Below are 25,632 nucleotides of genomic sequence, written 5' to 3'. Positions count from 1 at the left end.
CTGCACTAAATCCTGAGTCTTATTTTTCTTCAATGCATCCATCTCTTCATCCATAGCTTGTCTCCATTCTTTGCTTTCCACTACTTTCTCAAAGCAAGTTGGTTCCACATGCAGTACATAAGAAACTATGTAAGCATAATGCATATTCATGAACCCTTTATATGTCAATCTATCAACAGGATTTCTAACCCTTTCTGATCTCCTCAACTGAGGTGCACTACTTGGTGTCTCAATTGCTCCTGCATGTGGTGGCACATATTTTCCTGCACTTCTAGTACTCGGAGTTTTTACATGAGGGATGCCATATTCATCATCAATAGATTCATCCTCTAAAATTTCAGCCATAGGTCTCTTGCCTTTTGCAATTTTCGCACTCTTTTGTGAACTCCTCAACCTGCCACTCCATGGACTCCTGGTATTAAATTGCATACATGATGATCCAGATAAGGTCGAGGGTGATGATAATAATAATGCTAGTGCAAATCCAGCTCCTTCACTCTCAATGATCTTGCAAGAGCACATGCGACTAAGATAGCAACTTCTGGTGATCAACCATAGATTCTGACTTTTCATTGTCTCTTCTCTATTCGCCATCGCTCTCACCCAATTCACCACATCCAATCCATAGACTTGTTGTGGGTGATTTAGATAGGGATTTGTACCTGATTTTAATGGTGAATAGCAAGCATTCAAGCCAATGTAGACCTCAAATCGGTGCGCTCCTCGCTCCAATCTTTCGCTCCTGTCGTGCTCTAGCTCTGATATCAACTAAAAGTAGATGATAGATTTGATATAGATGCATAACGGAAGGTGATTGAGACATGGATATGGAGGCTCAAGATTTCTTCATTCTTCTCATTCTATCTTCTCAACCGTCCACTTTGTCAAGTATCTTACAAAGTGATAGATACTTTGACCTTTAGGACACTTTACACAGCCTCTCACATACTTACTTAATACAACCGTAGGATAAGGCTTAGGATATGCCTTATTTCTCAACATTTGATATTCCTACTATTGCATGGAAAAATCTCGCAAGGCTGTTCGAAGTAAACACAAAGGCCAAAAAGGTGTAGCTCAAGTTAGAGCTAAACCGAGTGAAAAGAGGAAACCTATCTATTAATGATTATGCCTTGAATATCAAGAGTATTGTGGAAGCTCTTGGATCAATCAATGTGGTAGTTGATGATGATGATGATGTTGTGTGTGCATGCTTAGGTAGACTTAGAGATGAATACAAGAGTTTTACTTCATCTATGAATACAAGGGATAATATTCCTCATTTTGTAGACTTGATATTTATGCTAATACTTGAGAAAAAGAACCTTGACTTGGATTTCTCTTCTTCTCAAGAAAGAAAAAGTTTGAATAGGTATTTTATTCTACTAGCAGCTAGCAAAGGCCAAGGAGGTGGTCATGGTCAAGGTTATGATGCATAATAAAAAAGAGAATAACAGTCCCAGGTAAGGGCAACTTAAAGAGGGCAAGTTTTTGATTCTAATAGGCAACATAATTTTGGTGATTTGCAAAGAGTGTTGCCATTGTGGTCAGAAAGGCCACATTTTTAGAAATTTCTTCAAAAAGAAAGCTGAAACGAAAACAAATGTGAAAATTTGTTTGTTATGTAGCACTTTATGAATACTATGACTATGATGGTTCATCAAAGAATGATATATGGTATGCAGACTCATGTGCCCTAACCACATGACTTCTCATGGAGAGTAATTTAGAGAGATATGCAATCCAGAGTCTCCAGGCTATATATGGAAACAAGGGATGATACCGCTCACCCCATTACTTATGTTGGAAATGTTCCTTTAAGTATATGCAGGATGATAAAACTTACTTAGCTGATGTCTTATATGTACCAAATATTACAAAAATTTTGGTTTATATGGATTAGGTGGTTGAACAGGGATTGCAAGTTTGGTTCACATCTAATGGTTGTTATATAGTAGAAGATCTTAAAGATGGTTGTAGGCTGATTGCAAAAGGAAAGTGTGCTAGCAAATTGTTTACTCATGATGTAAGTCTGCCTAAAATGGATACTATAATATTTGCACAAAGTTCAGGTGTTGTGGATGATATTGAAATTTGGCATAAGAGAATTGGTCATATGAATGTGCATCAGTTGAAAGACATGCAATCAAAATAGATTGTGGATGGCTTACCTAAGTTTAAAGTTGATGGGATACATAAAGTATGTGAAGCATGTCAATTTGGAAAGCAAGCAATACAGTGTTTCCACATGAAAACCATGTATCCAAGAAGCCACTTGAATTTATACATTCTGATATGTGGAGTCCTACAAAGACTACAACTTTGAGTGGTTGTAAGTATTATGTTGCAAATACTGAAACAAATGCAAACTAGATAGATGGTTCGTAGTTTGCCCCATTTTGGTTATGTTAACTATGATAATGTATGTGAGTCTTGTCAGTTTGGCAAACAAACTAGAGTACCATTTCCAAAGAGGGAGAGAATCAATAGTTATCCTTTGGAAATGATGCATTATGATATTTGGGGTCCATGTCAGAATGTCTCGTTAAGTGGGAAATGTAGGTTTTATAATGTCTTTTGATTCGATGATCTCTCAAAAAATATGAAAATTCATGTGACATGTACTCTCCTCCATTATTAGACCTCAAGCATTTTATGTAACAACCAAACTGTTTTTCAGCCATAGCTTTAAACTTCAAAAATATTTCGAAAGCTTCATTTTATGCTGCATGAAATACAAATTGTCACATCTGAAAGTATTTGGATGTATTGTTTATGTACATATTCATTGCGCAATAAATTAGAGCCCAAAGTAGAAAAATGTGTACTTAGATATTATCTTGAGTAGAAGGAATATTGATGTTATAACCCTATTATACGTTAGCTGAGAGTTAGCAGGGATATGAGTAGTTGATGCAATAATGTGTAGAATGTACTTGGGATTGATGAGCATGACAGTGTGGCTATATAGAAAATAGGTCAACAAATCGTAGACATTGAGTAGAACACAAGAGTCTCCTAGTCATCATTCTGTTAGACCTTAAGAGTGGAAAATTGGTTATCTAGATGAGAGTCATCCAAATTATGTATACAGATTTTGTAAGGTCTTGTATGAGCTGAAGCAAGCATCCAATATGTGGTATGACAACATTGTAGAATACCTTGTCAACATTGGATTTTGCAGAGCAAAAGCTGATTTGTTACTCTGTGTGAGTGATATAGGTATTGTGGTCATTATTATACATGTGGATAATTTGATCATTGTGGGTGATAGTGAGACAAAGCTTGACCATGTGAAGGGTCTCCTCAAGGTTAAATTTGAGATGAAGGATTTGGCAGAGCTATGTTATTTTCTTAGCATAGATATAATCAAGACTCTAAATAATATACGGTTGTCATAGAGACATTGTACGTTGGATATATTGAAGAAATATCGTATGACTAATTGCAAGCCTCTTTCTATACCTTTGGAATTTAATGCTAAGTTTAGTGCATATTAGGGTGACTTGATTGAGACTCTCACTATGTATCGAAAGATTATGGATAGCCTTATCTATTTGACAATCACTTGGCCAAACCTAAACTGCGCAATTGGTTTTGAGAGTTAGTTTATGCAGCTTTTACAAAAGCCACATTTGGATGTAGTGATGTGCACATTACACTGTCAAGTCTATATTAGACTAGTATTAATCTATTATGCAAGTATACTATTATAGACTTATATGGTTACACAAATGCAGATTGGACTAGTAGTATTTCAAGTAGGTGATCTACCAATGGTTTTATGCTTTCCTTTGGCAATGCTATTATTACTTGGAACAACAAAAAACAACCAACAGTTGCCTTGTCTAGTACACAGGCAAAGTACAAAGATGTTGTGATTGCAACATGTATGGTAGCTTAGTTACGCAAGCTACTTAGTGATTTGGAGATACATGTGGACAAGAAGATTATCATTTACTGTAATAATCTTAGTAGGATTCAATTGGCTAGAAACCCAGTGTATCATACGCGGACCAAACACAAAGGTTCATTACCATTTCATTCAAGAGTGGATTTTAACAAGTGCTACTCACTTGGTTTATGTCGACATACAGGATTAATCTACTGACATTTTCACCAAGGCCTTGGAAGGTGAGAAGCTTCAATGCCTTATGACTATACTTGGAATTCACGAGCTCACACTGAACTCAAGGGGGAGAGTTGAGATGCCACTCTACATAAGGTGGCATCCACTACGTGTCTTCGTAATATGACAAGACATTACTCACTCGCATATTAGGTGACTAACATGAGGATACACCAGTGATTCTACAATTGGACTACATCTATGTAGTCCACGCTTAGTTATGACACATTATTGTGATACATCTTCTTTCCTTGGTTGGTTCACACTTAATAACCACATATGCATATGTTGTGGTACTTTTCAAATTAGTCTTTTATCATGTTGTAGACAAAGTTTTTTTGTATGTTATCTTTAAACTGATTTTTTTGAACTTACATAAAAGAAGTGTGATTTTTAAAATGAGAGAAATTTAATCTTTTCAAAGTGCATTACATTAAAAGTCCTATCTAAGCATATATCTACATGACGAGGAGTATATGCGAAAAATATAAAACTCTAAATTTTCAATATATATGATTATGAGATCAACCCTAATATAGTTATGTAGAATGCTTGAAAAAGTTACAACAATTGAGCTTGAAAAAATGCTTCCTTTGCATCCAAAAAAAATCTATAATAAATTTTTATCTTGATAGGGCTATAAAAAAAATCAATTATCAAGAACATACATTTTAAAACATCACCAATGTCGATCCAATTTAGCTAAAATTGCACATCTGAACACTCTCACAAAGTGGTCATAGAAGTGTACAGTTCAAGTGATGGTAGATGATCCATAAAGGCCAAATATATAAAAGAGAATTGAGCTAAAATAAATCCACCATAGTACCAGATCAAAAAATATTTAAATATACTTTGCTTCATTGCATTGATGTGGCGTCATTCAAAAGGGAACACAATCTACATAAGCATGACCAAAAATCTATTGGTTTAGTTTCCAATTACACAATATATCAAATCTCTTATATGGTCATCTTTCAAGTAGGGTTGTGACATCCCTCACCAAAGTGACCAAATTATTATATTTTGGACCTCCCAATAGGACCCTAGTATCATGTACTTTGCTAACATTTATCTTAGTACACTTTTTGACACAATTTATGCAAAAAGCAATACTTCAAACTGGTGTTGTACAAATGATTAGCTATCATAAAATCCATGCTTGATTTGTAACATCTCATAGAAGAAGTATCAAACCATTACTAAATGTAGAATATTCCTTGCATGTGCCAAAATCACAAATGGGCAATTTGAGCCTTTAGAAGAATACAATATTAGAAAACACAATTGGGAGTATAATTAATAGTATGTTGTCAAATTCAAGTCCTAGAGTAAGATAGTTTACATCTTGTATGAAGTAAATGATCTCAAACCTTTAAATTTGGGTGGAAAAATAATTTCAATACAAGTTGTAGTCAATGATGTGTATTACTAAAAATAGCTTGAAAATTTAGTGCATTTTTTACCCTTAATCTTTTGAAGAAACTTAAGCCAAAGATGCTTCTAAACCCAAGTTTTTCCCACACACAAGGAGGATACGACAACAATCAAACCATAAATTCATCATACCAATATGCTAAAACAATTCTAGAAAGTTAGAAACATGACATTATGTCCTATTACTAAACTAATGTTGAGGGCGCACGTGCAACAACTATGACTCAGAGAGTTATACTATGCTTTAATCAACTATAAATTCAAGGGGAAGCTAAAACAATTCTAGAAAGTTAGAAACATGACATTATGTCCTATTACTAAACTAATGTTGAGGGCGCACGTGCAACAACTATGACTCAGAGAGTTATACTATGCTTTAATCAACTATAAATTCAAGGGGAAGCTAAAACACTTTGATTGGTGCAATGGATAGTGCCCTGCAATAGAAAGAATAATTACCGAAGATAAGAAATTAGAAGCTTCGCCATTTTCCTAAGAATGTAATAGTAAGGGAATCATGGCAAATTTTTGGGAGCAAAAGGTTGTATCTATTAGAGACATCCAAAGTTCTATAAATAGTGAGGGAATCATGGCAAATTGTCACGCATGATTTGATTGTTGAGACTACTACTACATCCAAAGTTCTATATATAGCTAATTGTTATGAGGAAGCAGCACCTTTGAAATCTTCCGTTCTTTCAAGGGTTACAATTCCATAATTACTCATTCTTCCATACAACTAGAAATGTGAATGTGTGTGTGTGTGTATGTGTGTGTGTGTGTGAGAGAGAGAGAGAGAGCAAGAGCATACTAGGGAACTATTTAAATAATAATAAGCAACTTCCAATTCTTTTTCTCCCCTAAAATGATGTTTCAGGCCCATGCAACATCAATTGCAAATACAAACAAAAACTCTGGGAAAACAATAGTGAGATTAAGTAGCCCTCGTCACTTCTATCAGTTTATTTCATAACTGGTCATTGTGGAATAGTTAAGTAGCCAATGTTTTGTGCAAAACAGCATAAGACAGAATAACATTTGTATAGACCACAATATCATACATTTTCTCCATAGAGATTCTGTTTGTAATCTTGTCACCTAATCCGGTAGTACAGGTAAAGAGGACAACAATCAGGGATGATTATTAGTGCTTTATAACAGTGAACTGCTTGATGGGTTTGCATAATAATGTTTTCTACAAATCAGACTTGCTGGCTTCTGCTTTATCATACTTTGTAAGAGCAAAGGTGGTGCTGCTGCTTCACTTCGCATCCAAGTTCGAACAATTAAATGGCCTTCTAATACCAGCAACTGGAGTAGCTTTTGACAACTCTGCCAAAAATACATAATTGATCTCTGTGTCTGTGTGTGTGTTTTTGTGTACTGGTCCTCCCTTTTTTATCACACAGCATAGCATATCAAATCCACATTGTATCAGATCCATTGGTTTTGAATCCTTTCAGCTATTTGCTATTTCTTAGATGTTTCCTCTTAGATTATGGTTTCTTTATTCTTCATTGAATTCCAAATATATCTATTTCTGTCTCATAGCCAATTCGGCCTTCAATTCATCTCTCTCTCTCTCTCTCTCTCTCTCTCTCTCTCTCTCTCACTTACTCTAAAAGTACAAGAGTACAAGAGTCAGAAAGAAACTGCCATATGCCAAGAGACTAAATCCTCCCAAGGGAGATCTCTCTCTCTCTCTCTCTCTCTCTCTCTCTCTCTCTCTCTCTATGTGTGTGGCATCGGGAAGTGCACATGGTTTGGCCATCCTTAACGGGCTGCCACAAATGGCCAAGATCTAATGGTTTCACATGTTGGAATAACAAGAAAGGGTCAAGCACAGTGGACTATTTGATTGGATCACCCAACTTGCTACCTGACATAAAAAGCTTTGAAATCTCAGATAGACCAATTGGATTAGAAGCCAACCATGCTATTCTAGCTTTTACAATGCAATATGGGCATATACACGAAGCACAGCCATACGTACCAAAATTACCATGCTACGATTTTGTGGAAGCGACCTCACACATATACATCACTACTGTGCGGGATGCATTGAGGGAGCTAGACACACAGGCCTCTCTGGATGAGTTCACAGGACAGGTGGCCGAAATAATACACACTTCAGCAGCCTATGCTTTCCCACACACTACACCGTCAGATAAACCTCCACGAGGTAATGCCCCACAGAATGGCTGGTATGATGATGAGTGCAGAGAGACACGAGCACGTTTTCAGCGAGAGGTTGCACTTGGCATATGTACACATAAGCATGCTCGAACACTCTTCAGACGATTGGTACGCAAAAAGAAGCAGGACTAGAAACAAAAATGTATTCCATGTTCTTGGGACAGGACAGCAAGAGAGCATGGAAAAATATGCATGAGAACCAGCCACCCTTACAGATTACTAGACCAGATGATTGGCATGGATATGCTTGCACACTAAGATGTTCCTAGCCAAGAGCCTATGCCACTCCCCTCAACCTCAAGACCAGCAAATTGCAGATTTTTCACAGAAAAAAAAGTGAGAAATGCCATATGGAAACTGAAAAATGGAAAAGCCCAAGATCATGATGGTTTAGTAGCTGAACACTTCGCGCATGCTTGTGATATCTTGGCACCAACGCTGGCTCACATCTTTAATAGGGCAGTTTGTGAGGGATTTCCAACCTGTTGGTCAGACCATATTATTGTGCCGCTCTTTAAGAGTGGAGACCCCGCGCTACCTAGTAACTATCGAACAATCATGATTGGACACATGCTGGCCAAAATATATGGCTATATCGTGGAACAAGCATTGAGTGAATGGGCCGAGATGCATGGCCTGAGATCAAAAGGCCAGGCTGGCTTCAGGAGGGGATATACAACTCTAGACCATATCTTTACATTGAGGGCAATCATCGAAAAAGGTAAGGCATTCAAGAACAAGATCTACTGCTATTTTGTGGACTTTCGCAAGGCCTTTGACACAGTGCCACGTGCTAGACTCATGAGAAGAATGCAAAACATTGATGTGCCTGTAGAGATACAATGGAGTATCTATGCCTTGTATGAGACAGTGACGGGCAGAGTACGAACACCTGAGGGCATCTCAGATACAGTCAATAGCACCATTGGGGTGAAACAAGGCTGTCCACTTTCACCGACACTATTTGGGTTGTACATAGATGAAATTTCAGAATATGTGGACAGAACTGGTGGAGCTGGAGCCAGCCTAGCTGGAGTGCTGATACCATTACTGCTTTATGCCGACGATATTGTACTTATATCTGACTCACTTGAGCGACTAAATAGACACTTGGATGCATTATCAGCTTTTTGCAGAGATAGAGGTCTTAAGGTGAACCTTGGGAAAACTAAAGTTATGGTATTTAACACTTCAGCTGCTTGGGTGACAAGAGCTGAGCACCAGTTTACTTTTGATGGAGAGCCAGTGGAGATGGTTAGGCAGTATGTCTATTTGGGGGTCACATTGAAGGGACCACAGTTCTCTTGGAGAGAGACATCAAAGGCTTGTTTGGCAAAAGCATATGCAGCCTTAGGTGCATTGGAGAGGCAATGTGCTCACATACAATTTCATGAGCCGCGCACCAAATTGTGGCTTTTTGACACCCTGGTTACACCCACACTCCTATATGGGGCAGCTATTTGGGGTCCGAGTTTCTTTCACACGAGGAGATAGCCTTTGGGAGACCAGGATGGACCAGAGAAGGAATACTATGACGGGTGGGAGCATATGGAAAGACCACTAGTCATGATGATCTCACGTATGATACGAGCGAAGAGCTTGACCCCACATGAGATTATTAGAGCTGAGTTCGGAGCATCACCCATGGTGGCTGAGGCCTTGGTCCATGTAGTGACTTTCATACATAGACTATGGGAGCTCCCCCAAGATAGATACCCATGGCTAGCCCTGGCCTCTTCTAGACAACTAGCAGCAGCTGGTGACAAACATTGTTGGTATGCTGGTGACAAACATTGTTGGTATTCTCAGATGAGTACATGGATGAGTCTACATGGACTGCAGATTGACAGACTACCCCCCTTTGACTATAGCCTGGATTGCCCTACACTTGACCTAAGCCGATCAGAGCTAAACCATGTGATCAAAGCAGACATACTGAAGTTAGATACGAAGAAGACCTGGATCCGACCCCCCTCCCCCCATGGCACGAGGATGGCACACTACCAAACCCACTTCCTTCAGGTATCTGAGGATGGTTTCATCACCCGACCCAATTACATGGACACACAGCTGCCTCATGGACTACGCACAGTTATTGGTCAAATCCATACCTCATCCCACCACCTGAGGATTGAGACAGGCAGATGGGAGGGTATATAGACAGAGGAACGCATATGCCCACTATGCGACAAAGAGCCAGAGACAGAGGAACACTACATCTGCCGATGCACTGTATATTATGATATACGAGGTAGATACCACTGTCTGTTTCGAGAGGGTTTTGGACTCCTGAGACGGATCATGCAGTTTGAGGATCAGAGATACTTGGGATTCTTCCTCTTGGATCTCCAAAGGTGCAGAGCAACAATTCTACGGAGTAGGAGGCCCCCACAACTCGGCTCACATAGACAAAGAGCAGTCACTGACTTTTTCACTGATACACGTCAAAGTATGGCAGATACCACTACTACTGCCACACAGCCTACAGGAGTACATCATCATTGGACCTCATCTTCTGTAGGTGTCCCTTTGGATAGAGCAGTGGCACTTAGCCGCTCTAGGCGCCCACGTCCACCCGGACGAAGGCCTAGACATCCACACCACAGACAAATTAAAGCCATCATTGAGCGCCACAGGAGACAGATGCCGAGACGCCTCAACCATGCAGAGATACACCTCCTTAGAAGACAAACATCTCATTGATGGAGAGGTTTCCTTTTTCTACTTTCACTTTTAGATCATTGACATGTTTCCCTTTTATAGGACACTATTTCATTTTTTCAAACTTATAGATATGTTTTTCATGTTTTCTCGTTCCAGATGAGAAACACACCATCATTGTATGTATTGCTTTGGTCTCATAGCCCACATTGGCCTTTTAGAGACGTTAATATACTCTCTCTCTCTCTCTCTCTCTCTCTCTCTCTCTCTCTCTCTCTCTCTCTCTCAAATCACCCAAAAAAACAACAAACAAATCCACATTTATGTACAATGCAATGTTTTTTTTAATTTCATAGATAAATTCCACTGCTCTTAGCCATTCCAGAAACCAGGACCTCATTGCGTACTTCTTGATTTTGAGACGGCATGTGATAGAGTAGACTAGGATCTTCTGGAGAGCACCATTCCTAGAGCAGTTGGTTAAAGTAATTGCAAGAAGTGCTCTCTGTGGCGACGTAGCTCCAATCACAAGAGTCCAAGACATCTCTGATCCGGAAATCCATCACCTTGGATAGTGGCCCAAATCCCTCTTTGAACAGGCAATGGAAGCACCCTTGGATCTCGAGTTGATAGACTTGGCAAATCTTGTCCTCCAGAGGAAGGGAGTCTACAATGTATATACTTGTCTCGATCTCAAGCTAGTGTGAGAAAGTATGCACAAAGAGAGCCTAAAGAACTCGTATGACTCATAAGAGTTGCCACTCCATTACAAATGATCCATTAGCCAAGAGAGATGAAAACTAAAGACTTGCCCCTTTGTTAGGGGCTTTCACAATTGATCTAATTCAAACACTAAAGAAAAAAATTAGCTTGTTGCCCGAGTTTGCATAAATTAGGATACAAAAATCCTAATTTTCAAAATTGTTGCAAACCAGCCCTTTTGTATATAGTTCAGGCGCTTGGTGCCCGTGGTTTTATTTCAATGAATTCCTGTAAAGAGGGGTTTCCCTCTCAGCGTGGTGTCGACTCCTCTCTCTCTCTCTCTCTCTTTCTTTTCGTAAAAGGTAATTGTATTAATTACGAAAAAAATACAAGATTACTTGATTACAAGATACATGACGACAATCCAAGCCATCATGTGAAGAGGTTCTAAGTACTACAAGTTACAATGTCATGGCAAGGATGCGGAGGAAATTGCCATATGCCAGGGACGGAAATCCTCCGTAGAGAGCAAATCAGAACGATGGAGAAGAGCTAACTGCCAATACAAGAGGCCCTTAAGCCTTACAATATGCCGTTGAACATTATAGGCGGAGTCAAACAGAAAAGCATTCCGAATGGTCCAATTATGCCAACAGCCCCAGTATCGAAGAAAGTGAAACATGAGCTTCATATGTGGCTGTGCGGGAGTGGGGTATTTGGGCTGGCCAAAAACCCAATCAAAGGGGCGCAGGGTGATACCAACCACCCCTCGCCAAACAGCCGACAAAAGTAACCAGACGTTCTTTGCGACGGGGCAAGAAATAAATCGGTGGCGGGCGGATTCCATAGTAGTGGTGCAAAAGAAACAGGTGCCATTGGAGATTCGTCGCTTGGAAAGAGCCGAAGCAAGCGGAAGACCCCCAATCATCACTCTCCAAAGAAAGACTTTATATTTAAAGGGTGTCTTGTTCAACCAGCCCTGCATCACAGTTGCCCTCCACCAAGACCGGGATTTACGCAATCCCCATAAAGCATTTGCTTTAGTAACTAGCCATTGATGATCTTTAATCAGGAGATGATACACTTGGTTTGCAGAAGCTTTACTCAAATTCAGCCGGCCTTGTAGGTCCCAATCCTGCCAGGGATGATCCGAAGTAAGAGCAGGAAAGGGTTGTCTGCTCTGGAGGACCGTCAAAAGCTGTTCCCATAAAGGCCTATATCCACGAGGGATCCTGAAAAGCCTCCTAGCTGTACGAAATGATATAAGCACATTCCGACTAGCAAGGGTGGCATCCGCAATCGAAGACAAGCCCAAACGTGCCATTCGGTTGAATTGTGGTCTAAGCTCATGTTTACCTTCCCACGAAAGTAAACGCGAGACTGCCAGTAATTCCAATTGAAAAGAGTTAGTTGCCAAGCGATCCTCCGTTGGATGCCACTGAGCCTTTTGAAGGACGTGTTGCCAGGAACACACCAAATGAGTAAGCAACAATGAAGAAGAACTGGAGAACCGCGAATCAGCATTAAGAACATGCCACCAAGAACTCCGGATTTGAGTATTGCCATGCAGAAGCCCATGGCCCTCAAGGAAATAACGGGCTATAGCGACCCACGGATGATGATCCGAGCACATGGCGCGGAAAAGAGACCAACGAAGTGCCTGCATGTGAGTTTGGGCATCTAAAATAGCTCCGCCACCCATGCGTTTGGGGGTGCACGCATGCGACCACGAGATCCAAGAAATACCTGCATGCAACGAGTTCTTTTTCCATAGCATGAAGCGAATAGACTGGGTAAGAGCATGCAGAGTCCTAGTAGTCCAGGGCAACAGCGGCAAGAAATATGTGAGCATCGGCAACATAATTGTCTGGGCTACTTTGAGGCGAACATGGAAGGGCCAGGCCTGAGACTTCCAATACATAAACTTAGCCACCATTTTCTGAGAAATCCACTGCAGAAGCTGCTTTGGGGGAACATCAACACCCAAAGGGTATCCAAGGTGCCTGACAATGGAGCCACGAGGAACAACCAGACCCTGCCAGTCCAAGGACTGCAAATCCGACTCCGTGCAACTTAGAATGGCTGATTTGAGCGCATTGATACGAAGGCCTGACGCCTCACCAAAGAGACCCCAAACATCCAATGCTTTTCGAAGGTTATCCTTGTCCGCACGCAAAATCATAAAGGTATCATCTGCCAGGGATTGGCTAATGAAGTGCTGTCCTGTAGGAAGCGACAGTCCGGCCAACTGAGAAGAGGCGGCCATATGTGATAACATGGAAAGAACTGGGAGTGTCGCAAGGGCAAAGAATAAAGGGCTCAAAGGGCACCCCTGTCTGACAGAACGGGCAAGGACAAATGGCTCAGTAACACCTCCGTTCAGCATGACTCGCGAAGACGCCGCCGCACTAATGGTGTAGATTAGACGAGACATCCGCGTACCAAAGCCCATAGCAGACATAAGTTCAGCAACGAAAGACCAGTCCAGATAGTCAAACGCCTTTTCCAGGTCCAGTTGAATCAATACTACCTCCTGATTAGAATGCCTGGCATAATCAATGGCCAGTTGGGCATTCAAAACATTGTGTAGAATATTGCGGCCCTTAATGAAACCATACTGGAGAGGGTGACAAGGGCAGGGAGATGCTTATGGAGCCGATTCGCCATTACTTTGGAAAAGATTTTGTACATTGAACCCATCAAAGAAATTGGGCACCACTGTGTCAACTTAGATGGCGAAGGAACTTTTGGAAGCAGTTTAATAAGTCCTTGTTTCCATGAGGGAGGCATGATCCCCGTGTCCCACACCTGCTGAAACAAAGCTTGCAATGGTTTCGCCAGTTGGGAAGCGAAAGCTTCAAAGAACTCATTGGTGAGACCATCCCAACCCGGACTTTTATCTTTGGGCAAGTGTAACAAGACGTCCATAACCTCTGCCTCACCAATATCGGACTCCATAGTAGCTTGCATGTCCTGCGGAAGCTGATTGCAGACCAGGTCATAAAAAACCGAACGGGCCTGAGTAATTTGGGCTGAAGGTGGAGGAGCGGAACCGAGAAGGTCACGGAAATAATTCCTGCACATATGCACAATAGTCTGTGGATCCAGGATAAGGTGGCCTTCTGCATCCTCGAGTCTAGTCATATTCTCTCGAGCAGGAGAGGCATGGAGAGCTCGAAAGAACTTGTGGGTCTGACATGCACTATCTTGCAAAGTCTCTGTGAGATGTTGCAATTTGGCCTGCTGATACAATTTTAACTGGAATTCTTTAATAAGATCGGCCACCCGCATGGCCAGTGCAAGCAGAAATGCATCATCCGGAGTGTCCATCAGCAAGGAGCGAACCAAAACCAGCAGGTCCTCCGCTGCCTGTCGACGGCGCCGACAAAGAGAGGCATGATAGATCCCATACTGGCGAGCAACCCGCTGCACATTAGAGAGCAATCTTTCAAAGGACGCAGTGCCCTGAGAGGAAAAGTCCAAGAAGAATCTGTCAAGCAATTGCTGCATATAGCCCTGGAAAATTGCATGCTTCAAGTATGAGGAGTTGAAACGCAAAGGGAGTCTCCCCAAAAATTGCTTGAAAGGTGCAATAGGTTGTGCAAGCAACTCGAACTGCAGAGGGAAATGGTCCGACAAGGCATATTGCTGCAACACTTTTATTTCGAGCATCTCAGGCAGAAAATCATCATTGTGCATGATATATATACGGTCCAACCGCGACCATGTTGTTGCATACTGGGCCGAATGGAAAGTAAATCCTGTAGAAGATGGGTGTAACCAGGACCAGAGATCTTGCTTAAGAACAGCAAGAGCCAACTCCTGCCACATACGACTTTCCGGCGCATCCATTACCGAGTGCTCCGATGTGGACTGGGAAGAATCAACACACATATTGAAATGCCCCATGAAGAAGCCCCGTCTGCCAAGTGCCAAGGAAGTCTGCAAAGTCTGCCAAAGCTCCCGGCGAGATAACGAATCATTCGGAGCATAGAGGCCAAGTAACCACAAGATTTCTCCTTCGAATAAAATTTCAACCACCAAAAAGCGGCCATGAACATCATTTTTAATAAGAACAGGCTGATATTTGGCATGTACAATCATGAGCACACCCGAATAATGCATGGCCTGTGTTCCTGCATAGAACAAACGAAAGCCATGGCAATCCACAACTTTTCCGGCGTCACCATGGCTCTTGTGCTCAACAGCGCACAGGGCATCCCACTGATTCTCATACAATGCACACCACATGGCATGTTGCTTGTGTCGAGAACAAATTCCTCGCACATTCCACGTGGCTATTTTCATGTGTATGCAAAACACAATCAGGTACGAGGCACAGCTTGCCTCGATTTGACTTTGTCGGCGAGAATGTCCAGGACTCCCTCATCCAAGAAATCCGCCAACACTGCAAAAGAGTTCTGAGGACCAGACTTGGAAGTAGACGGCATATCTGCTTGCTTGGGGGTGGAACGTGGATAACGACGGTCCCACGGGGTAATGACGCTGCCTCTGGTATCAAAAGCCAGCTTTGCAGGTGGAGCCTTTAGACGATCCGAATACATTTTCCTGGCGGGCTGAGGACAGGGGGCGGAGGAAACCATAGCAGGAGCAGAGCGCTCGGAAGGCAACATTTCCTTCCTGCGCATATATGTACGCATGGAATCTTGTGAGGTAGTAGGCACAGTACTCTCCATGCCAGCAACAATCCTGTTGCCTTTTTTTGCACGTACTTGAACCCAATCAGTGGCACGGGAATCCAGACCCGAAACCTGTTGTTTACCTTTGGCCAGAACTTGGGACGGGTGGATAGTATCTCGCGACGGAGCATCACACACCATATCATCCATGGGCGGAGCAACATGGCCCGCATCTGAAATGTGTTGCTGCTCTTTTTCAGCCATAAAGTGCCCCAACTGTCCACAGGAAAAGCAATGGCCTGCAAAATTGCCCCATTTCAAACGAAAGTGTAACGGATGCATGCCAGAGCAATTGAGGCGTAACCAAGCAGGCCTTTTCCTTGCAGTATCCCATAACATGCACAAGCGGTTGCGATTCACAGCCCTGAGACTGGGTGGGACCAGAACCGTGCCCACAGCGGCCATGGCGTCCTTCAATAGCGGCCAATAAACAGCCGGACAATTTTCCACTTCTACCCACACAGGGTATTCACGTTGCAGGAGGCGCTCAAAATCTGCCATCGGGCGCCATGGAACCACATGAACCAACCGACGATCAAAAAACAAAGGCAGTTTAGACAGGAGAGCAGCACGGTGCGTCTCAGTTTTCAAGAGGACCTCAAAAAAACCTCGGGACCCAACAAAAATCTCTTCAACACAGTCCCCTTGCAGCAAACTCTGCAGCCATTGGCGAATACGGGAAAGCAGCGGGATTCGACCAGTGAAGAAGAGTATCACAGCGCGATCGTAAAACACCGAGAAGGAGCGTAGGACAGTTTTTGGATCGACAGAAGCTTCCAGAACATCTTCAGGTGCAGAGTCAGAGAAGGCTTCTTGATTATGTTGAACATATTCGCCAAGCAGAGTGTTGGCAAATTCCAGCAGATGCTCCCAGTCCACCTCCTGAGAGTCCACAGAATCCGAAGCAACCTGCGCATAGGAACAATCTTGAATAACACCTATCTCTTCCGAGGTATGCTTGGTACGTTTACCCGCAGGCTGAATGTCAGGGCCCGGGGGCATCTCTTCAGTGCACGGAACCATATCCTCTAGTTCCTCAGCATCAGAATCTGGGCCAAGAGCTGCCACCGTTTGGTCAATGAAATCCAGATCCAAACCAGCCATCTTGTATGACGAAAAAACTGATCTCGAAGGAGGACTGACGCACAGTGCAGATCACTGTCGGCTGAGTTAGAAATCTGCACCCCTGTAGGCTGGTTTTGCACACGGCGGATGACAACCCGCAGGGCGTCACACGAACAGGGTGCAGGCGTTAAACGTCTGGGGCGATCAGCACGGTGGCGGACTGGCGAGGGGCAGATGACCCGGGGTGCCGGGTAACAGGAGAAACACGGGGGAGGCGTAAATGTGGCTGCGTCAGCCCCGCACGTGGCCACAGAGGAGTCTACCACAGGCGGAGCAGATGTCAGGCAGGGCGGACGACAGGTGGGGCAGACGTCGGTCAGGGCGGACGTCAGGCGGGGTAGTCGTCAGGCAGGGCGGTCGCCAGGCAGGGCAGACGTCAGGCGGAGCAGTGTGCGACAGGAGGAGCAGACGCCAGACGTCGATGCAGGCAGACAGACGAAGTCGACGAGTGACAGCAGGCGGCCAGCAAGCAGGCGCGAGGGGCGAGCGAAGGCGTGAACGGGCGATGATACCTGGGGCGATGGCGGGCAGGTCCGAAGTCGACGGGTGACAACAGGCGATGGCGGGCAGATCCGTCTGCAGTGACAGCGACCAGGACGGGCAACAACGGCGACCAGGACCTGTGTCGAGGCGCTGCCCTAGACGAGCAGGAGGCGCAGGGAAAATCGCGTCAGCAGTAAACGGCCCGTCACGAACAGAGTCTCCATCGTTCTCTCTCTCTCTCTCTCTCTCTCTCTCTCTCTCTCTCTCTCTCTCTCTCTCTCTCTCTCTCTCTCTCTCTCTCTCTCTCTCTCTCTCTCTCTCTCTCTCTCTCTCTCTCTCTCTCTCTCTCTCTCTCTCTCTCTCTCTCTCTCTCTCTCTCTCTCTCTCTCTCTCTCTCTCTCTCTCTTTCTCTCTCCCCTAATTTTCATGCTGATTAATGATCAAGTTGATTAAGTTCAAAGTATTGTCATTCTCATGTTCTTCCCTATACTTACATCTAAATCTCCAAAGGTATCCGTTTCATCACAATCATCCGATTGTATATCTGATCAATCTCTAGCCATAGGTCTCGATCCATGATCAAGTGCTCAATGTGAGCAATGACTGTTAGAGTGTAGGAGAGAGAGGAAAGAATGGATGTGGTCATTCAGTTTATCCCAATGCGCTTTTACCTTTATGAACTCGGATTTCTTATCTGAAGATAGCTTGGAGGCATCATGAGGTGTAGTACGGTCTATAGCTGACATCTAATGCTATACCTATCTAAATGAAAAATAAAGAGTGAAGAATACATAGCCAATGAGTACAAAATGATATCTAGCCCAGATACAACGTGAAACTACTCAAGAAGCACCCTCATCTCACGATATCTCTCATGGGTCTGTCTAGCATAGGGAGGCTAAAGCGGTGAGATAGGGTCCCCCTGTGACGGTGTACTATCCTCTATATTTACAGATGGTGCCTCTTGCAAGGGTGTGGATCAGCTAGACGTGGGTGGCGGGCTCTATATCTCTCCTTGGCTATGTCAAAGGTGGTTCCCCGTGGTGGGTTTGTCAATCAACCAAGGAGAGCTCCATCGTGGAGGGAGTAGTCGATGCTCGAAAGGCTATCCTTTTTTGCTACTAAGTAAAAATTTGCAAATACTATTTAGAGAAAGAAGGCTAATATGGATAAGAAGGAAAAGAGAGTCAGATCTATTGCAAATATTATGAGAAAAAAGATCATGCCATCAATGCTTAAATTGGATGTGAAAGAGGCTAAGATGAAAGATACTAGTATGATTGTTGCAGATACCTCTTCTACCAAATTAAAATCTACAAAGGTTGTGTGGGATACAAAGTGGACATTTGGTGCACAATGCAATTATGACCCTTCTTTATATACTTCCTTATGTATTATGGATTTGAATGTGTGGTACTTTGGTAGTGGTGCCACTAAGCATGTTATACAAATGTCGTGCAGGATACAAAGTGGGCATTTAGTGTGCAATGCAGTTCTCCTAGTTTTACATGATTCTAAAATGTCCATTGTGGATTTAGATATATGGTACTTTAACAGTGGTGCCATTAAGCATATTACTTCTCAACATAGTCTAGTCACTTCCCTTCTGTCTACCCCTCAAGGTAGTGTTGTTCCATGTGTCAATAACTCCTCTTATCTAGTTAAAGGAGTAGGCAAAATTTTATTTACTGTTGCCAATGGAAGTACATTCACACTTATAGATAGTTTTTATGTGCCATAAGTCAATAAGAATCAGTTTCTGTACTTGCCAAGATTGGCTTGATTGTCAAGTTTGTTGGTGATAGATGTATAGTTCATGATCTCTCTTGTGGTGATACAATTATTATATTTGGTTCACTATGTTTGCCTGTATAAGCTCAATAATTATGGTAATTGTGTGGAAGATGTAGCATGTGCCCGGTAGTGCCGAGTTACTTCATTAAAAAAATTTTGCTATTGTTGTTAGATATTTGATCATCCCCTTGGATGGGCATAGAGAGTGTAGAGTCAGCTTAGTGAAGACTTATGCATTTCCTAAGCAGAATGGAGAGTTTGCAATAGTCACCATCAGTTTGCGCAGCACCTTGGGCATGTTGGGGAGTGCCAAGCAGGGCGGGCAGGTACGCAGTGTGCCACATGGTAGTGCAGCATTTACAATGCAGAAGATAATGATTATTTTATTATTTCTTTGCAGTCAGCTTGATTTGCAGCTGTCGGTTAGTTTTTACTGGCCGACCAAACACATTTTATTATTTATTTTCTGCCCATTTAGGCAGTTCAGCCCGGGGGTCACATATCATTCAAACTGTGTGTTTGCACATGGAAAGACTCCAGCTGGCATATTTCCACAGCCCATTGTACATATCTGACTTCTTATTCAGCATTCATTCACTGCAGATTTCTGCATTCTTCTGTCTTTGCCTCTCTCTCCATGTTTCTTTCTTTCTTCCAATCTGGTCATATGCTTCTACACTAGTTGCACTCTAACATGGTATCAGAGTAGCGTTGAAGGGCTGATTGTGCTGCACCTTCAGTGTTTGAAGGCACGCTGGACACAAGGCTAAAGATGAGTGGAGAAGCACGAGAAAGGAGAAAAGTTGCTGAATTTTTCCAGATTTTTCTATTCTTGAAGGAAGGCTGGCTTCGTTTTCAGCCTTTTGTTGTAGATTTTAAGTTTTCATCGCCTCTACCAATCGAAGCGGGTTTGGGATGAGTGGAGGAAGCCCCATTAGGTTGCGTTTTGGGAGTCAGAGGGGGCTACCCTTGGGTTTGCATACGTTATTCAAGTGGCAGTGTCTTGTGAGCTTGATGTGGAGTTCGAGGCTATTGTGGACCATAAGGTCTCCGGGTTATTGGCTCTTCCTCAAGATCAGAAACTCAATGGGAAAAATTACTGCATATGGCGGGTAATGATGCTCCATTTTGGAGTCCTATGATTTGGTGAAGTTCATGACTGAGGCCATAGACCATCCTATAGCCTGTGATTTATCCAAGCTTTCTTCAAATGAGAAAGTTGAGTTGGCAAAGACACAAGCACATTGGGACAAGCTAAATGCTCACATCGGATCATTTCTATTTCTCTCATGCACATGTAGAGCATTTGACTATTGCTCAGGATATATGATTGAAATTGGATTAGTTGTACAATCAGATGATCGTGATGAAGCGGTGTCTTTGAAGGTACAAATTTGGACATTGAATTAGTCTAAGTCCGCTTCCATGCGGGAGCATACCAATAAGCTTCGACAATTGCAAATGCAAGTTTAGAACACAAGGAATATGATTGCCTTGGAGGATATGGCGATAACTCCTCTCTCACAATTATCACCCCAATTTAGTGCATTCTAATCTACCTTTATTGATTCGGGATCGACAAGCACCCTTAAGTGAGAGGAGTTGGTTTGAATGGTCTTGGATCAACAGGAACAACTCAAAGGACAAAATGCTTCCAAGACAAAGGTGTTGAGAGTTGAACAACAACAAGAAGACAGAAGAAAAGACCAAGTAAGATAAAGCCAAGGAGTCTATTTGAGACAAGACAAGTCATTAGAAGAAGGATTATCTTGAAACAGACAAGGACACCAAGAAGGAAAAGTTCTATGAAGGACTCAAGAGTGGTGGTTGCTTCTTCACTAGCAACCTTTCAACATTTGGAGATGATTGAGGATCCAACACCAATGGCTTCTGATGTAGTGATGATGACCACACAGCCTCATGAGTGGATTGTGGATAGTGGCACTTCATGCCACATGACTCCTATAGATGGTATTGCCCATATGCATCTAAGGCATGGGCAAATTCTCATTGGTGATAGCACTTTGGTCCCTATCAAAGGCAAAGGTAATATGTTGCCAATTCTGGATGGGCATGGTGGTACTTACACATCGAAGGTTCTCTATGTGCCAGGTTTGGGATATCCTTGGTAAGTAAGATTTGTGCACTTGGCCTTACGGCCGAGCTCGATAAGAATGCCTTTCGAGTTTTTGATGGAGATTTGAGACAGGTGCTTTGTGCATGTCTCAAGATCCATCTCAACTACAAGTACTTTAGGAAGATGACTGGAGGTTAGCTTGTTCATGGATTACTGAAGAAAGGGATGAACCCCCTACCAAGGCATGGAGATATGATCCTACCAAGGCTTCACGAAGGGCAAAGGAACCCTTCGAGCTTGTTTCAACAGGCTTCTGTGGACCGATGAGGACGGAGTCTCTCAAGCAAGTTTGTATTTTATGCTAATTGTTGATGTTTTTAGCAAGATGACACAGGAATATTTCTAGTAGGTGAAGTTTGAAGCATTTTCACATTTCAAGGATTGGTTGATCTTCAAGGAGAACGGTCTTCAAGGAAAACAGGTGTGGTAGGAAACTCAAGACCTTTTCGTCTGACAAAGGAGAAGAGTTTGTCTTCAACGAGCTTGCTACGTTTTGTGCAAATTGTGGTATTCACAAGGAGTTCACAAACATGAATCAACTCAAGAGAATGATATATTGGAGTGTGATCGAGATGGTGCGGACTATGATGGAGCATGTGGTAGAGTCCAAACACCATAGTGTCTATGGTCTAAGGTAGTGGCCACCATTGTCCACATTCTTAATTGGTGACCTATGTCAACAATGGTTGGTATGACACCTTTTGAGACCTACTTTGGTCTAAAACCGAATGTTTTTTACTCTAACAATTGTGTCCTAATTTTTGTCAAATTGTCAACAACTTCGCCTAAATCTTGGAATTAAATCAAATATTTTCTCCAAGATTAGCTGTAACGACGACTTGGGTATTCCCTGAAACTCCTAAAGATCCACTACTTCTTGAACTCGTAATTGTTATACATCACCTTTTACTTCTCTTGCCACACCACTTTGTTCATCCTCATTATATCTTGCAATGGCCATAGTATCCACATCCTCATTGCAATCTTTCACTACCATGCAGTTTGAGTAATCACATCTCTTATGCATGGCATCCTTGAATTATATATTACTATTTACTTGGATATAGTCCACAATCCTACACAAGTTGCCACCATTTGACCTTCATCACCATTTACGTGGATACATCATAGATGTTGCTTGACTACTCCTAACATTTGAATTATACCAACATGTTGTAGTCTCATGCCCATGCTTTTGACATATGGCAAAACTTCTCCTCCTTTGTTTGTGCAGTTACTTCCAAATCTCTTAATTTTATATTTAATCTTTTTTCCCAATTCAGTTTCAAATTACTTGGACACACCTTTGCTTTTCTTTTTGTTCTTAGATTATCCTATATCCTTCTTATTTTATTATTTTCACTCCGCTTTTTCTTCTTGCTGTGTCCTCATCTTCTGAATCATCTAAATCCTTCGATTCCAATTTGGAGCTCGAGTCCTCATCTTCATCCTTTGTTTCTGAATCTGATTCCTTCTCAGCTTTTGAACTGTCTTCTTGACTTTTCTTTTGTGATCAGCTTAATCCAAGACTTTTCTCCACTCTAACTGCAGCTTGGACTAAATCATCAAAATCAGCATTCTGGGCATCAATTTCTATGTTGGCAACAACACTCTTAATTCTCCTATTCAACAGCAATAGTCATTTCCAAAGAAGGCTTGATAAATGTTGGTAACTTCTTTAGAAAATTCAAGAACTTGTGAGTGTAGTTGTGCACCAGCATATGCTTTTGTTTCATTCTCTTAATCTTAGCCATAATGTCATCTACTATTTGATCAAGACGAAACCTCTCAAGAAACCTTTGCTTGAGGTCATCATAATCATCAAAATTGTCCAATTCATAGCCATTGAACCAATCCATTGCCTTCCCATTGAATGTTCTTCCAAATTGTTGTTTCTTGATAGCATCATAAAGAACAGCTCTATATCCTATCCATCTTATCTCGAATTGTGCAATATGACAATGAGGGTCTTACTTCTCGCAATGTGAAAACTTTGCTGCTCGGACTTTGGGGATCAGGAGTGGTTGAGTCATATTACTAGGTGTTGATATTGTTTGCTTCTTCCTTTTCAATGGTGGTAATGGATCAAAGTTTAACCTTTGGTGAGAACTCTAGCTTCGCACAATAGTGTTGTTGTACCTACAATCAAACTTTGCAACGTTCCCAATAATTCAAGAGGGGGGGTACTCATAAAAAGGTCTATAGATGGGTATTTCCTTGTCCTCATTCCTTGCATTCCCTACTTCTGACTCCTTCGAGTCAACATATTGATCTTCATTCACATCCTAAAACTCTTTACTTCTATTGTGATCTAAAGGGGCCACAATAGCCTTTCTCTAGATCTAGTCAATATTCTTGTAAAAAACAAGCTCCCTTCTAACATACATTCGTATAGGGAAATCCTCCTTCAAAAATTTGCTTGACATAACCTTCTTCGTCTCGAAGAGAAGGACTATCTTCTTTCTTATCCGAGGATATCAGAGATTGTCCTTAATCCCATGATTCACTCATGAGAAACTCGTAGGATCACCAAGTGTTTTTGCCTAGTTTACCACACCAAAAAAAGGTGACAAAAGAACATGCCCGAAATCTTGGTCCATTATCTACACACTTTCCAACAAACATCTTACTCTTGTTATAGAAAGAAAGAACAACTATAATTAGAATACTACATAGACTTTCATTAGATTCTCTGAAACCATCCTTCCTTCTTGGAATGGGTGGTGATAACCTGATTTAAGAGTTAATTACAGCAATAAATAAATGCACATAAAATGAAATACACACTTTACCATAACATTCTTGGACAGTAGACACCCTGTTGGCCCAAAATTGGTGCCCCTTGCAATATTTCTTTAGCTTTCATTCAATTGGAAGGAGTACAACTCGAGATTCTTCAATCTCCTCCTGCTAACCAATTGCTCTTGTTGTCATAAATGACCAGCAAGCCTTTCGGGTCATTTGCCCCTTAATTCACCCAGGACTTCTTCTCCAATTTGGCCCTTGGCTGGCCAAATGCTGCCCCAAATCAATTTGGGATGGACTGGCTCCTGAAATCCCTTGATAATCTTCAATTATCAGCTGTGCTGATTTCAATCCCTTGAGCCTTCAATCTCTAGCACGGATCCCAAGGTGGCTGCTAAACCCTAATTTCTGTTGTAAATTAGGGTTTACTGCAGAAATTACCAATCAGCCCACAAAAAGTGGCTGAGATCTCCTCCAAATGGCTGAGAATTGCTGAGAATGGCTGAGCATAGGCTGAAGGAGATGAGAGAATGCTGTAAAGAGAAATTTTTGAGATTTGTCGCGAAGAACTGATCAAAATCAGTTGCTGCCCTGCTGTACCAGCCCCAAACGGATGCACCAACAACAATAGGAGCATCAGAGACTGTGATCTTCAGGAGAAAGTTCATCAGCAGCAATTGTCAGCTTCCCAAGGTCAAGAATATGCAATCTCCATCACCAAAATGGTCTCCAATGGCTGGGAATCGGCCCCAAAAGCTGGCAGCAACAATCCAACACCTCCTTCCAACAGCTCCAAAATGAAAAAACGAGATTTCCCTCTCCCTTCAGCCCTATTTAGCATTTCCCCCACTTGCATGGGAAAGTTTTGCCTAGTGGCAACTTTCTTAATTCATTTTCAACAATTTTCAGTCATTTAATTAATTTTCAGAATTAATTAATTCTAAAAATTAATTCAGGCCTTAATTCATGCCCAGAAAATTGACCTTGCCCATCCAAAAATTAATTGGCTAGGCCATTTGTAATCCAAAGTGGTCCCATGCATTAATTGACCCTTGGACAAGCATTAATCCATTAATTAATGTCTAGTCCCTAGTATCACCACTGAAACTTAATGGCCAATTAATGGTCCTAAGGGCAAATTGACACCAAAATTCACCTAGAATCTAATAAGTGTAACTTGTTACAACTTTTGCCTTTGACATCCAACTTTTTCACAGGGTCCTTCAGCCTTCAACTGTGAAAAAGTAGCTTGCACCTCACATGTGCAACACATGTGCATCTTTTAACTGTACATTTGATTAATCCTTTAATCAAATGTCAATTAAACATAAGCAAAGCATCAAATTTTCACGTCCTCGTAACATTCTCTCTCTACAAATACAATCTTGGAAATCCCGAAAGGTGGTAGTATGGAACACCGTTTATGATCTCAAAACGTACGACTTTCTACTAATAGTTTATGCTAACTCCTAGGCGCTTAGTTTAACCATACAAGGGACAAAGGTGCAATAGTCCCAGGCCCA

General features: G+C 42.1%; 1 protein-coding gene across 4 annotated transcripts in view; it reads right to left on the bottom strand.

Annotated features, from left to right (window-relative positions):
• Positions 1-6,588: 6,588 nt before the first annotated feature.
• Positions 6,589-25,632, bottom strand: part of LOC148040851 (uncharacterized) — a 149,899-nt gene continuing 130,855 nt past the window's right edge. For 3 of the 4 annotated variants that reach the window (XM_087670404.1, XM_087670343.1, XM_087670459.1), the window contains one exon: positions 6,589-6,898. In XM_087670404.1, the coding sequence (XP_087526530.1) occupies positions 6,719-6,898 (180 nt within the window). In that variant the 3' untranslated portion in view covers positions 6,589-6,718. Of the gene's footprint in view, positions 6,960-25,632 lie in introns of all 4 variants that reach the window. The other variant, XM_087670380.1, reaches the window with a different exon arrangement.

The sequence above is a fragment of the Lygodium microphyllum genome, chromosome 1 (assembly GCF_053477565.2).
Source record: "Lygodium microphyllum isolate KBCC chromosome 1, Lygodium_microphyllum_v1.1.10, whole genome shotgun sequence".
NCBI lineage: Eukaryota > Viridiplantae > Streptophyta > Polypodiopsida > Schizaeales > Lygodiaceae > Lygodium > Lygodium microphyllum.
Note: the sequence above shows the minus strand (reverse complement) of the source record. Positions and strands in the feature narration are given on the sequence as shown.